At 38.8% G+C, this 12995-nt stretch overlaps 1 protein-coding gene across 1 annotated transcript; it reads left to right on the top strand.

The window, feature by feature from the left end:
* The first annotated feature begins 609 nt into the window (after window positions 1-609).
* Window positions 610-7840, top strand: LOC139721150 (prohibitin 1-like). Its single transcript, XM_071632481.1, has 6 exons — window positions 610-1044; window positions 2040-2201; window positions 3257-3399; window positions 4055-4171; window positions 5960-6055; window positions 7328-7840. Exons 1-6 carry the CDS (start codon window positions 948-950, stop codon window positions 7538-7540), a joined length of 828 nt encoding a protein of 275 aa, XP_071488582.1. The 5' UTR covers window positions 610-947; the 3' UTR covers window positions 7541-7840.
* The last annotated feature ends 5155 nt before the right edge of the window (window positions 7841-12995 follow it).

Raw genomic sequence — 12995 nt, 5'->3', positions numbered from 1 at the left:
GAAGTGCAGCTAGAAATATCTTTGGCGCCCCAACCCCACCCCCCGGGCCCCCCCCCCCTTCTCGGAATTCCTGGAAATTTGAGCCTCATTTTCCGATTTTCGCTTTGTCGTCAGCACGGTAAAAATGTGTACGGTGGAGTTAATTTTCATAATTTTGCTGCATTTATAATTTTTAGAACTTCATGAACAACTGGCGTTATTTTTGGCAGAAGTATCATCCTCTTGAGTACGGAATTCAGAGCCATGGAAAAAAACCAATGTAAGCGTCCGGTGATATAGGGCCTACTAACGATCCACTACTCGAGGTTTTGTACTGACAGGGATTTCACAATTCAGGGGGGCCTTTCATCAACGAGTTCGTCGGAGGTTTTCACCGACAAATTTGCTATCAGCCAATCAGACGCTAGGATTTCAGTAGCTTTCAACAGTTGTCAGTGTAAGTCACTGACAAAAAGTTTCATGAAACGGTTCCCTGGTTGAAATAAAAATCTTGTAGTTTACTGGTTCTTGTCCGCATGAGGGCGCAATGCCCGCTGTGATGCAATTCCTGCATGTGTTACACACAGAGGTTACAGAAATCCCATACATTCACATGTGTATGTGCAAGAACCGAAACCCATGCATGAGGGCCCTGGGACAAGACGTGAATGTGCACTTGGGTTTTAGCCACTAAATATCCCGAAATCGCCACTTCAAAGGAAAACAGAATATTCTTGCCTTTCTGCCAAAGGCAGTAGTAATCTGCTCGACACTCGGAACCATTTCCGTAGGAGTCAAGACGCAGGAAGCCATATTTAAAAGTGACGGATTTGGACAGAAGATCAGCGAATAAGACGCCACCAGCCTCGGCTAGTCCGGCTTACAAAATTACCGCGTTTGCACGTTGACTTGGCTTGCTTCTGCTAGCTTTTCTGTCTTTTATAAGTGATACAGACAGTAATTAACCCATGGCTGCAGCTCTGAATACGTTATTTTCCAGATTAGGAAAGCTCGGTGTGGGAGTGGCCATTGTTGGAGGTGTTGTAAACTCTGCTCTTTATAACGGTAAGTCTGTAATTTGATTTTGTCAGTGAACAGTGACCTCAGACGGGCTCAGTGTAAAATGTTACAAAATAACGTTAGAGTTGCTGCACATCGTAATCACTAACGTTAGTGACTAGAATCGAATCGGGTAAATATAGACTACAACCCGCATATGTCCCCAAATGTCCTATGTAGATGGTCTAACGTTAGACCTCTGCTCTCTAGACTGGTCTAAACTTAAAAGACGAGAGAGTGGAGTGGAAAGAAAATTAGACCCTACGCTGGCCTATAAAAAAGAAAAAAAAAAAAGGGCAATTGTCTGGATGATGAGGTCTGTGGCGTGAGGCCAGGGTCTCTTACTGTGACAGTTAGAGGAGTAGATTGAGTCTTGTCCACGATGGGCCTATTGTAGACCATGTTTTGATTGATTGATTGATTGAGGCCAATTTAGGCCATTTATTCGGCAAAATAAAACACAATAACATACCATGTAATAATGGCGTTTACAATGAGAGCCAGGCAGCCTTGAAAGCATCTTGTGCTTGTGTTAGGTTGCCTACACATGAAAATACGACTTTGCAATAGCAACGGGTCTATATTACAACTGGTTCTGTGTGAAATCAAGTAAATAAAAAAAAAATCATCACATTAATACGTACATAGTATATACACACTCACACACACACACATACAACACACACACACACACACACATGCAGTTTACATACTACTCTACTACTCAGTTACTCTACTACTCAGTTATACTTGTTACAACAAGTATGTGTGTGCCTTGATGTTGACATTTCAATTACAACTGTAAATTTACAATGTATTCTATGCAAGTTAATTTCTATATGAGACTTTCGTAGGAACTATGCAGTGGTGTATCATTGAATTTCACGTCAATCTCTCCCAAATTGGGAAGGAAAATGATGGTCTGTGTATCCTGAATTGCTGAATTTTAATTTGCTGTTTATAACTGTAACTGTTTTTCTTTTTTCACCCCAACTCTGCAGTTGACCCTGGACACAGAGCCGTCATCTTTGACCGTTTTGCAGGGGTGAAGGATTACGTGGTTGGTGAGGGAACTCATTTTCTCATCCCCTGGGTGCAGAAACCGATCATATATGACTGTAGGAGCAAACCAAGAAATGTTCCTGTGACGACGGGAAGCAAGGGTGAGTTGGGTGCCCACGAGGAACAGAATTCAGCTGCTGTTACATCTCCTGAAAATGCTGTTATTATTGCTATCGTTATTTTATCAGCTCTGGAATATATGCTTTAATTTACCAGCTTTGGTATTCAATCTTCTCTTCGACTAATCTAGCATTCATTCTTTCCATCTACATGTATGACTGCAGTAGTATGTTACATTTACTTAATTACCGGTACTGTATACAGTGTATATTTCTAGAGTGGCAATGTAATTCTTCAGTTTGGGAGTGTTTAGCACAATTAGCTGTCTGTATTTCATCCTGCTTTGTTTTGTGTTGTTTTGTTTTGTTTTGTTTTGTTATTGGTTTTTTGGAGAGGACTGAGCATTATTATCAATATTTTGTTTTCTATGTTTCCATATCAGTAGTATCATGTTTAGTCAATCTTAAGATTCATGTAAAAATCTTGTTTAAAATTGCACCATTCAGATCTTGGTGTATGACCAGGAGTGTATGACTGCTGCCAAAAGTGTCTTTCTCTGTTCTACTGACAAATACAAGAATCAGAATAAACACATTTTAGTCAAGAGAAATATAAAATTCTTGGGTCCTGCAAACTTAAACAGTGAGAAAGACATTTGTGCTATAACATTTCATTATATAATCTCCTTGTGTGCCAGAACACTGCAAAGTCATGTTGTCTTTTATTAATAAATTGATCAATTTGTTTAATTGTTAATGTCAAAGATAAAAGCAACAATCTTGGCAGCCAGCAGACCAAATTGTGTACATGGTAGTTTACGATTTGAAACAATATATCAATATTACATACAATTTGTTAATCAAAATAGATGACATATTAAAACAATGCCTGAACAGGTACTCGTAGCACATGTACATAAACAGTTCCATCCTCATTCTCCTTGTTTTCTTCTTTTTTTTGTGTTTTTTAGTAAGATAGTTTTCAAATGTCAATAGCTTGAACTGTCCCAGGCAGAGCAATGTGTAATATTATCCTCTCTTGTAACTTCCAGTTTTAGCATTCTCTTTATTGGTAAACATCTTTACTCTTAACACAGACTTGCAGAATGTCAACATCACTCTTCGTATTCTTGTCCGGCCCATGGTTGCTGAACTCCCCAAGTTGTATGTCAACCTCGGTGAAGATTATGATGATAGGGTGCTACCCTCCATCACCAATGAAGTCCTGAAAGCAGTAACGGTAAGCAGCTTGAAGTGACCACTGCAAAGATTGTTTGATTGATTGATTGACTGATTGAACAATCGATTTATTGATAGATTGATTGAGAGTGTACGTTTGTAGTATGTAGAAGTGGGGTTCTCAATAATTCTCAAGGCAATTTCCATTCTTGTTAATGTTGTGTAATAACATTTCACTATGTTATTTGCCTTAGTGCTTTCAAAACATTCCATGATGATAACCCTGCAGATGAGTGCAGTGTATATGAAGAGATACTTTATACATGTAAAGGGAAACCTTTTCCTAAAGTGATTTTAGTTGCCAATACTTAGCCTATACCCCAGATTTTCCCTCGTTGTGACCAGTACCGCATTATATAATGTGCTTAAAGACTAGCTAAATATGGTAATGGAAAATTGGGATTGCAAAATCCACTTCATTAAAAGCAATATCTCATTTTAAACATACTTTAAAGAGAGACTAGCTGTAATATTAACAGTACTAGAAAATTGGGACCATCATATCCACCTCACTATTATAAAGCGATACCTCTTTTCTCGAGCAAGCTCCTGTTGGTTACTTAGCTCATTATACCAGAATTTCCGTGTACCTCTTTACATTGCCTGTTATTTAATGTTCATTTCTTTGTCCTATGTAACATCCATTTTCACTGTAGGCTCAATTCGATGCTGGAGAGCTGATCACACAGAGAGAATTAGTATCACAGAGAGTCAATGAAGAACTCGCCGATCGAGCAGGACAGTTTGGACTCATCTGTGATGACATTTCTCTGGTTAGTTTTTGTGGGGGGGTTTCCACTACCTTGCTTGGTGTACGTGGAGAGGCCTAATCTTTGCTTTTTATGGGATTTGTGGATCCAGAAAATGCAGAAATACAAAACACTGTATTAACAGATCACTTCAGTGAAATTTGAGGGAAATTGATCAAAAAGTTTTGAGGTTTTGAGGCTATGTCCATTTCATCTATAAATACCTACAGTACAGTTTATTAGACAAATTGGGAAAAATCCAAGGAGACAAAATTGGAATTAGACCATCTGGTCATTAGACGGAACGATAATTAGCCAAATTTGGCTCTAGACCAAGTAAAGGATTAGACCCAATGGGCATTAGATGAAATTGATAGTAGACCGAATGAGTTTAGCTGTAGTGGTTTTAGACGAACTGGGAAGTAGACCATCTGATAGTAGACCAAGTGGCAATAAACCCCTGTGGCTGTGATGTTTGAAGGGACTGTACAATACTGGTTGAGGTGAGGATTCAGGTTTATAACATTCTTGGTGAGATATTGAGAAATCTCTTATGAAATATGAAAGAGCATGTAATTTCAAGAAGGATTCAACATTTATTTGATGAAAATTGGCCTTGACATAGCTGAGCTATCTAAAAAAGTGATCTCAATAAAATTGACAGGCCATGACTTTTATTAGGATCTCTTTGTTTTACCTTGTTGTTAGATATCTCAGTCATTTCAAAACCAATTTTCATGAAATACACTTTTGATTCCCCTTATAATTGTATGCTCTTTAACATTTCATAGAGTGGTTTCTAAATACAGGGGAAACTCGGTATAACGAACACTGCTGTAACGAGATATCGGTTATTACGAGGAAATTTTCCCGGTCCCAAATTTCCTTCCACACAAGTCTATGTAAAATGCTACTCTTATAGCGAGATCGGCTATAACGAAATAACTGCTATAACGAGATAAATTTTGTGACTTCCAAACAAAGAAAAACATAGCCAATCAAACCTGTTATAGCGAGGTAAAGCAAAAAATTGTATGTCCTCGGGTAAAGCTTTACTTCGCCTGTGCTATCACCCTCCGAGATTGTAAAGCTCGATGCGCCAAAAACTGTCTTGTACACACATATTTTCTTCAGTGCACTCCAGCTAGCACCGCATGTTGTACGTGTATGTGTGTGTGCGCGCGCACACTGATACATGCAGAAAATGTGGTGGGACGGCCATATGTATACATGACATCATCATGACGTTTAGCAGGTGTGAGTCAATCTGATGCTGTGATTGGCTTTCTACGTAGGGAATTCCCCATCTTCACACACACGCAGTCATAATGTACATACAGAATGTGTCACATACACACACAGCATTGTGCAGACCATATATTCCACACACCCCTACCATAATTAACATACTAATCCACACACGGTCTTGACACAATCGCAAGCTATATAATTTACAGATTCAAACATCTACAATTAATAAGAAACACATTCTTGATATTAGATTTCATTGGCGAAAAACATCTTCTTACCCATAAAGGTGAGTAATTCCCTCACACACATTATCAAGTTATCAATATTGATTGAAAGATGATGGGTAGTCCCACATGTGCAAATCAATGTCTTTATATTATGCTTTCTTGTATGCCTACTGATATAACGAGATATCGGCTATAACGAGGAAAATGACTCGGTCCCAACCATCTCGTTATATCGAGTTTCCACTGTATTTCACAAAACGTTACAAGCTGTATCCTCACCGAATCAGTACTGTACAGTCCCTTTAATCATGTTCTGCTCCTATTTCTCTCTCAGACACATTTGACCTTCGGCCGGGAGTTCACACTGGCCGTAGAGATGAAGCAGGTTGCTCAGCAAGAGGCAGAGAGGGCGCGATTCCTTGTAGAAAAGGTGAGAGTGATTAGAGGAGACTTCCTTGATTGCCCCAAGGTGGCAGGGTTCTACAAGGAGTTGTAGCATGTCTTCTTATAGTCCCACGGCATTTCTTTCTACGTTACGTGTACATGCTATATAAGGAAATACTGTAAAAGTGGATGTTTTCGCGCTTGGCTGAGTAAGATGAATTTCGCATGTTTTTAATTCCGCGGAATCGAGACACTCACTAGCGGAACATACTATATGATGTGCAAAGATGTTCACATGTTTTTATTTTCGTGCTGGTTTCTAGTAGCGCAAAATGCCCCAAAATTTCCACATCGCGAAAATTTCCACTTTTACGGTAGCATGTAATATGAATGTAAGAGGCCATGTCCTGTAGTGGAATGTGATAGGTGCAGTCAGGTTGTAGGGCCAGGGTTGCAGCCATACCTTATCTCATACTGTATTTGTATGCATCTTGCAACAAGATGGTTTATCCACAACCTTCCTCTCTGCTGGGGTCAATTAGTATACAAATAATAATACATGATAAGGGCATTAGTAAGAATTACCCAGTAACAACTGTAGGTACTGTACCTGTGGAACAGTCTTGCATTCCTGAGGAGATAGCCAGTCATGTTGGACTGTTTGGAATGTACCAAGTGGGAGTAATTATACAAATACCTGCAAAAATAATTTGTGGTATTTGTTTATGAAATGAAGAAGCAAATCGTTGTTTGATAAACCATCCTCATCATGAGCAAATAAGATGATGAAATCTCGCTTGGTCACCATCGCAATGTGAAAGTTCCAATGACCAGTCACTATATTTTTCTTATGACCAGTCATAGGATTTGTGTGGCAAACAGATAGCCTGGCTAGGATGTATGGCAGAGACTGGTGTTTGTGCTGTGTGGATGCAGGTTTGATTCTACTGAAGTGGTTAATGATATCTTGTAAAGCACTTTACATCCCTGGGGTACGTTTCATGAAGTCATCACTTAAAAGTTTCAGTAAGTTTAAAAGTCTATGTAGATCTCAGAATATCAAAAGTTGCTCATAATAGCCACAGGTTTGTAGAGAAGTGAAATTGATTTCATGAAGTCTGTCATAGTGTGTCTCATGAGCAATAAGTCTCTCATAAGACTTTCATAAAACGGACCCCAGAACTTGATTGGAAGAAGCCAAATTAAAAGCAATCATCCTTACAATTACCTCTCACACCATCGACTGAGCATATTCAGAAGAGTTAATGTCTCTAATAATATTCACAACATCAATCTATACTTGCGTGGTCTACTACAGGCAGAGCATCAAAAGCGAGCGGCAATCACGACGGCGGAGGGCGACTCCATCGCGGCCGGCCTCCTGGCCAAAGCGTTCTCCAAGGCCGGCAACGGACTTATCGAACTGCGCAAGCTGGAGGCAGCGGAGGACATCGCGTACCAGATGTCGCGATCGCGCAACGTGTCGTACCTGCCCCCCGGACAACAGACCCTCCTCAGTCTTCCACAGTAGAGTTTTTCACATTGCATTCTGATCATGCCATGTTGCGTATTAAGCCCATGCAGTCGTTTTTCTATAAATTTGTGAGGTATTGTGGGAGAAGTACTTGGAAGATGTGAAGTCAATTTGTCCTGAAGCATTGCTCAGGGCAGACTATCACCTGCCTGACCAGGCTATAACTAGGAAATCATCTACTGCAACCATTTGGGCAGAAATTTGCCTTATTTGACATCGCCTGGCAAAATCTCCAGGCCTTTGGTGCATTTGTCTCCTTTTCAAAACTTGAAATTAAACATAAGTGTGGCAAGACAGCTACAAATGACTGTATCAAAATCACCATAAACAAATATATAATAAATGTAATGTGGCCCATGAATTACAGTGTGTGTAGAAGTATCTTGCTGTGTAGAATGTGAATACCAGCCGTGTGATGCTCGCATTTACATTGTACTTGTCAGGTTTAAAACAAAAGAGAAGTATTTAGTTGTTCCAAATCTAGCTTTTATGAGGTGGGGACCATATTGAAAAGATAGAGAAGTTTCATTGTTCGCAGCCTTCATCACTATTTCCCAGTCAGGGCTGATACATAAAAACTGTGAACTCTGCTTTAGTGCCTCCATGTCAGTTGTCAAATTTTTCCCCACTCAAATGAGAAGAGAGGATTGATCATTTTCTGCTCTGGAGTCCAGAGTTTTGCAGTGAAATATTGCAAACGTGCAACATATCCCCTACCTATGCAGGGATAAGGGAAAAAAGTGGATGAAATTAGTAAGACAGGATAGAATTATTACTACATGTATTATTTTTTTTTTTAGGGCCATCAATCACAGCAGAAAATTTAATTTGATTATCAGTGTTGCGCCGGTGAAGTTAGTTTCTCACTGTTATGTCCTTATTTTGTCTAAGAAAAAAAAAATGAAGGTTTTGAAATTTTAAGCTTGAGGAATATTCTCTGTTCATTTGTGGATGCAAATTTATTGGATAAGTTGAGGAAACATTGCATATCTGATTGAATGCCAGATGTGGGGATAAAATGATGTATCATTATAGCAGGTTGATTTCTATCTTTTGCCTTCATGTCAAAGAATGACATGTACAATGGTTCACTGTATGAGGAGTGGACAGGGGGAAACAAAATGAGGAATATGCTGTACTGTCAGTGTGATACATTGTACACCTGTATATCATTAAATACTGATCTGTGGTACAAACTGTACACTACAGTGATTTTGTGTCTGTGCTTGATCAGAAAGTGACTTTTCTGCATGTTCTAAATAATGCACATGACATTTAATGAAGACATTATATACACATGTACAATTGTATATGTACATTGTATATCTATTATTACACACACACACACACACACACATGCACCCACACACACAATGAAGTTAGCACACAATATGTCATACTACTGTACTTGTGATGGTTGATATTGTGAATTCCTGTGGAGTGCACGATAGTATGAAGCACACATACATTGTACAGTGATAGATTTGTATTCTACTCACTCTTCACAGCTTTCATCATACAAAATGCAAAACATGCATATATACAATTGTATATTCGTCGCTTGGGCAAAAAGACCTCGTATCTACAAAATGTCAAATGTTCAGGAGAGCCAAAAAACATGGCGGCCAAAGCACTATAGCGAATGGGATAGGCTTTCCTTTGACATGCCGTGGTGGCTTCATTTTTGGGGTAAGACAGTTGGGATTTGGACAGGACATCACTTAACCCATTATTTGACCGTTAATCCAAAAAAGTCATTTTCCCAAAAATTTCAGATACAAGGTCTTGTCACCCCAGCGACTCTCTCTCTCTCTCTGTACATGTATATATGTATATATAACTGGAACCCAGTTTTTTTTTTAATTGTTGGAATGAGGTGATTTGTCCACTAACACTCATCATATCCCTATTTTACTTTGTTCATTTTAACAAGCTTCATTGTAAGAAAATAGTTGCAGTCCCGACTATTTGCTATATTGGGGTTCGCAAGTACAATACACATGCCTACTTACATGTATGCCTACAATGTAGATGTATGTAAAGTACATGTATGCCTGTGTGTGTGTGCAGAAGTACATAAAATATAATGTATAGACTGTAAATGAATATCTACATGTATGGCCAAATTTATGTATTTACGGCCATACGTGAGTATGTGTGCTTGCCTGTGTGAGTGATCTTTGTACATGTACCATTATTGTCATTCTTGAGTGAAGTATACACGAGAATGTCTTTCTGTCAGTGTGTTACCAACTGGGACGGTACAATTATCTCTCCTTTCATGCAAGATCTCGTACATACTGCACCACTCTCCACTACAAACACTGCTTTACACAGATTGGCTCTGATTATGAAAACTGTATTTCAGTCTGATTCTTTGTTCTGCAAGAATGGCTTCCGTTTCTGTTTTCTACAAGAATAGCTTCAAATACACAAGAGGCAGGATTTACAATCATTACACAGATGCAGTGTATTCACTTTTTAAGAAAGATGGAAAACAAGTATAAACAAATGACAATGGCAACTACCAGTACATACTTCAGGAAGATGACCCGTGGAATTTCATCTGTCAATATCTGATAGCCTTCTGCCAAAGGTCAAAGGGCCAAGAGATAGGAAAGAACACTTTTGTTTTGTCTTGAAACTGATGCCTGTTATTACAGACGTATGAAGTACAGTCAACCTTGCCTATAAAGTTGAATCTATTTTGACTGAAGTAATAGCTTTGACTTACTAGAAAAAAAAATAGGAAAAACTTATGAGGCATTAAAACCAATAGAGTATAAAAAGAAAAGAAGAATTGAAAGACCTTCAACTTCGGCAATTCTTAACTCGTGTGAGGTCAACTGAAGCAAGGTTGGCTGTAGATCATAAAAAGTAGTGCTCAATTCTACGCCCTACTTCTTAGAACCTAGTGGGCAGGTCCTGCACATAGCAACCATTAACATTTTTATAGTACAGTAATGGGAACACTTATTACACTTTGCAACATTTACCTACATCTGACCCAAATTTTGCCTTCATAAGAAAGAGAAAAAAAAAGTTGTATGTGTGAAATGGACTACTCGGGCTACACTTGTTTATATTTGTATGTGGTGTTTTGTTGGTTATTGAAAGAAAAATTTCTTTACAAGGAGAGAAAAAAAACTGAGCACAATTCAAAGTTGACATGCCCTAGACTGTCCCTGTGTTTCATCAATTGTCACAATGCATAAATGGATAGGCAACTATTACAAACTGCTTCAATTTTGACCAAAGGCATAAAAATCAGCATTGATGATCAAGTGGCAGACAAGTAATGAAAGGAAAGCTTTTTTTTTTTTTCTTTAAAAAATTTGTTGGTACAAAAACTGTCAATCCCACATATATCTGAGATGAATTCCTTGTGACTCACAGGGCTAACATGAAATGCTCCCTGATTCGAATTCCATCAAGCGTACTATAGGAATGAGATGATCCAAACGACATCATCGTTTGTTTGGCAGGCGCAGTTCATCTCATAACACTAATGTCATGATCCAGAAGTAAAAATCTTCATTCCAGCTGCCCTGATCACTAATGCATCTTCCTCCAAGTGCTACAAATAGATACCTGCATTTATGAGTTCCTGCATTTTGTTGGCAAAATGCTAATAACATAATACATGTACCAGAAAAATACTACCAAACGTTTAACCCATTGAGGATGGACTGATTTTGCTACAACACACATTTCCCATAGACACCTGCCCTAGTATACTCGGGACTAGTCCTCAACGGGTTAATGACACAGGATGTACACTTGTACATGTATATCACCTTTCAACATATAAAGAAGACAAAAACACATACCATTTGTCTAGGAATGAAAGAAAAGTGGGGTATTGCCAAGATATATGTACTGTAACAATCAAGAGTTGTGCATAGTAATGTTACTACTATTCAGAGAATAGCTCAAATGCTCGACAGATCTGCTAGACTTGTTCCTCTATCTATGTATGTTACATTTTTGGTTGCTGACCTCACAGAGCTGCATCCATTGATCTCTCATGTTTTTAATCTAATTTCATTCACACTCAATCCACTGAAGCGTCCTGCTATGTCACATGACACATTTACATCTGCAAGTACCCAAAGACTCCAATTTTCTGCTTTTAGCAAGAAATCTCTCACGTGGAGGCCACTTTTTCAAAGAAAATCTCCTGTTCTTCCCCTGAATGTGAACTTCTCTTATCTAGCTGTTTGTCTCCTGCTCAAGATGTGTTTTCTCCTGCTTAAAACTTGGCTTTCTAATGATATTCAAAAACAAGGCTTACATGCCACCAGAGAATTAGTTACCCTAGAGCTTCAAGGGCCTGAAAAGAGGGCCCTGAAAGAGTTCCCTAGACCCTAGCCACAAGCAACGTCACGCTTCAATCTTGAAATGAGCACTATATACGCGTAACATTGCTTGAATGTTCACATGATCAGAGTCTCCATTTTGCTAGGGATCCAGGAGGGAGAATCTACTGTTTCAGAGATGCTGGGAGTCAGTTCCATCAAACAAAAGTTTTTGAACTGAATTAAACTCAAGGTTGTTTGTGTCAGACAGATGAGGTCTTTGACACTGAAGGTTTTGGGATCTTATGCCTCAAACATTGGTATCTTTATCAGGTAGCAAAGTGACTGTTCATTCTAACCATCTCCTCAAAACTTGAACTTCGCATACCTCTAGCATCAATGAAAAAAAAAGAAAGATGCATCATGTACACTTGTCTACATTGTACTGTACTTCAGTATTCTTTCAAGACATGTTGGCACTTACACTGATATTTCATTCTCAAATACTTTCTGAGTATACAAAACATACAACGCTTCGATCGTCACTATAATCCTGTTTCAGGAACATCAAGCAAATCAGACAGTGTCTGCATACATGCAACAACATTATGAAAAGCTGCCACTGGGAACATGATACTGTCATGTAATTCTCCAGGTTCATTACAAATAATGATAATCTCTCGCTCTATTTCAGTTGAGGGTGGTTGTCACAAGGTGAAACCTTTATGCTTCAAAACAAGATCCTATAATTGAACCACCATGAGGTCTTGAGAGGTTTTTGAGTCTTGACAACTATGATGATATGAAAAGAAGAACAAACTTGGACAAGGCAAGTTTTGGGGGAAGAATTAATCAGTAGAAAGACTAAAGGTAGATATGTCTTCATTGGCTCGTAATCTTGGCAAGGTCAGGTTCGACACATCAATTTGTAGTTCTATTTGGCATACGAATGTACAGAACTGGTTTAATTTCATGTATTTTTCAACATCCAGTACCCAGAAAGGTGGCGGTATTAATTCCTGATTATTCAAGGCACACATGCACCTGCGAAATTCTTTCCTGCATCCATAGAAACCTGGAAGCTCTATGAACAATTACAGCCAGCTGGAACCCTCTTGAACCTCCCTGCTCTGTTTAGATAGTTGGTGGCTGCC

Source organism: Diadema antillarum, unplaced genomic scaffold (assembly GCF_040938485.1).
Source record: "Diadema antillarum isolate AM-2024a unplaced genomic scaffold, OU_Dant_1.0 scf00000139, whole genome shotgun sequence".
NCBI classification, from domain to species: Eukaryota; Metazoa; Echinodermata; class Echinoidea; order Diadematoida; family Diadematidae; genus Diadema; species Diadema antillarum.
This window is presented reverse-complemented; position numbering and strand designations above follow the sequence as displayed.

Excerpts from the sequence above, each read along its gene's own strand:
- LOC139721150 (XM_071632481.1), top strand. The coding sequence starts at position 948 with ATGGCTGCAGCTCTGAATACGTTATTTTCCAGATTAGGAAAGCTCGGT. Across the intron at positions 1,045-2,039 it reads AAACTCTGCTCTTTATAACG|TTGACCCTGGACACAGAGCC; the intron begins GTAAGTCTGTAA and ends CCAACTCTGCAG. Across the intron at positions 4,172-5,959 it reads TCTGTGATGACATTTCTCTG|ACACATTTGACCTTCGGCCG; the intron begins GTTAGTTTTTGT and ends TTTCTCTCTCAG.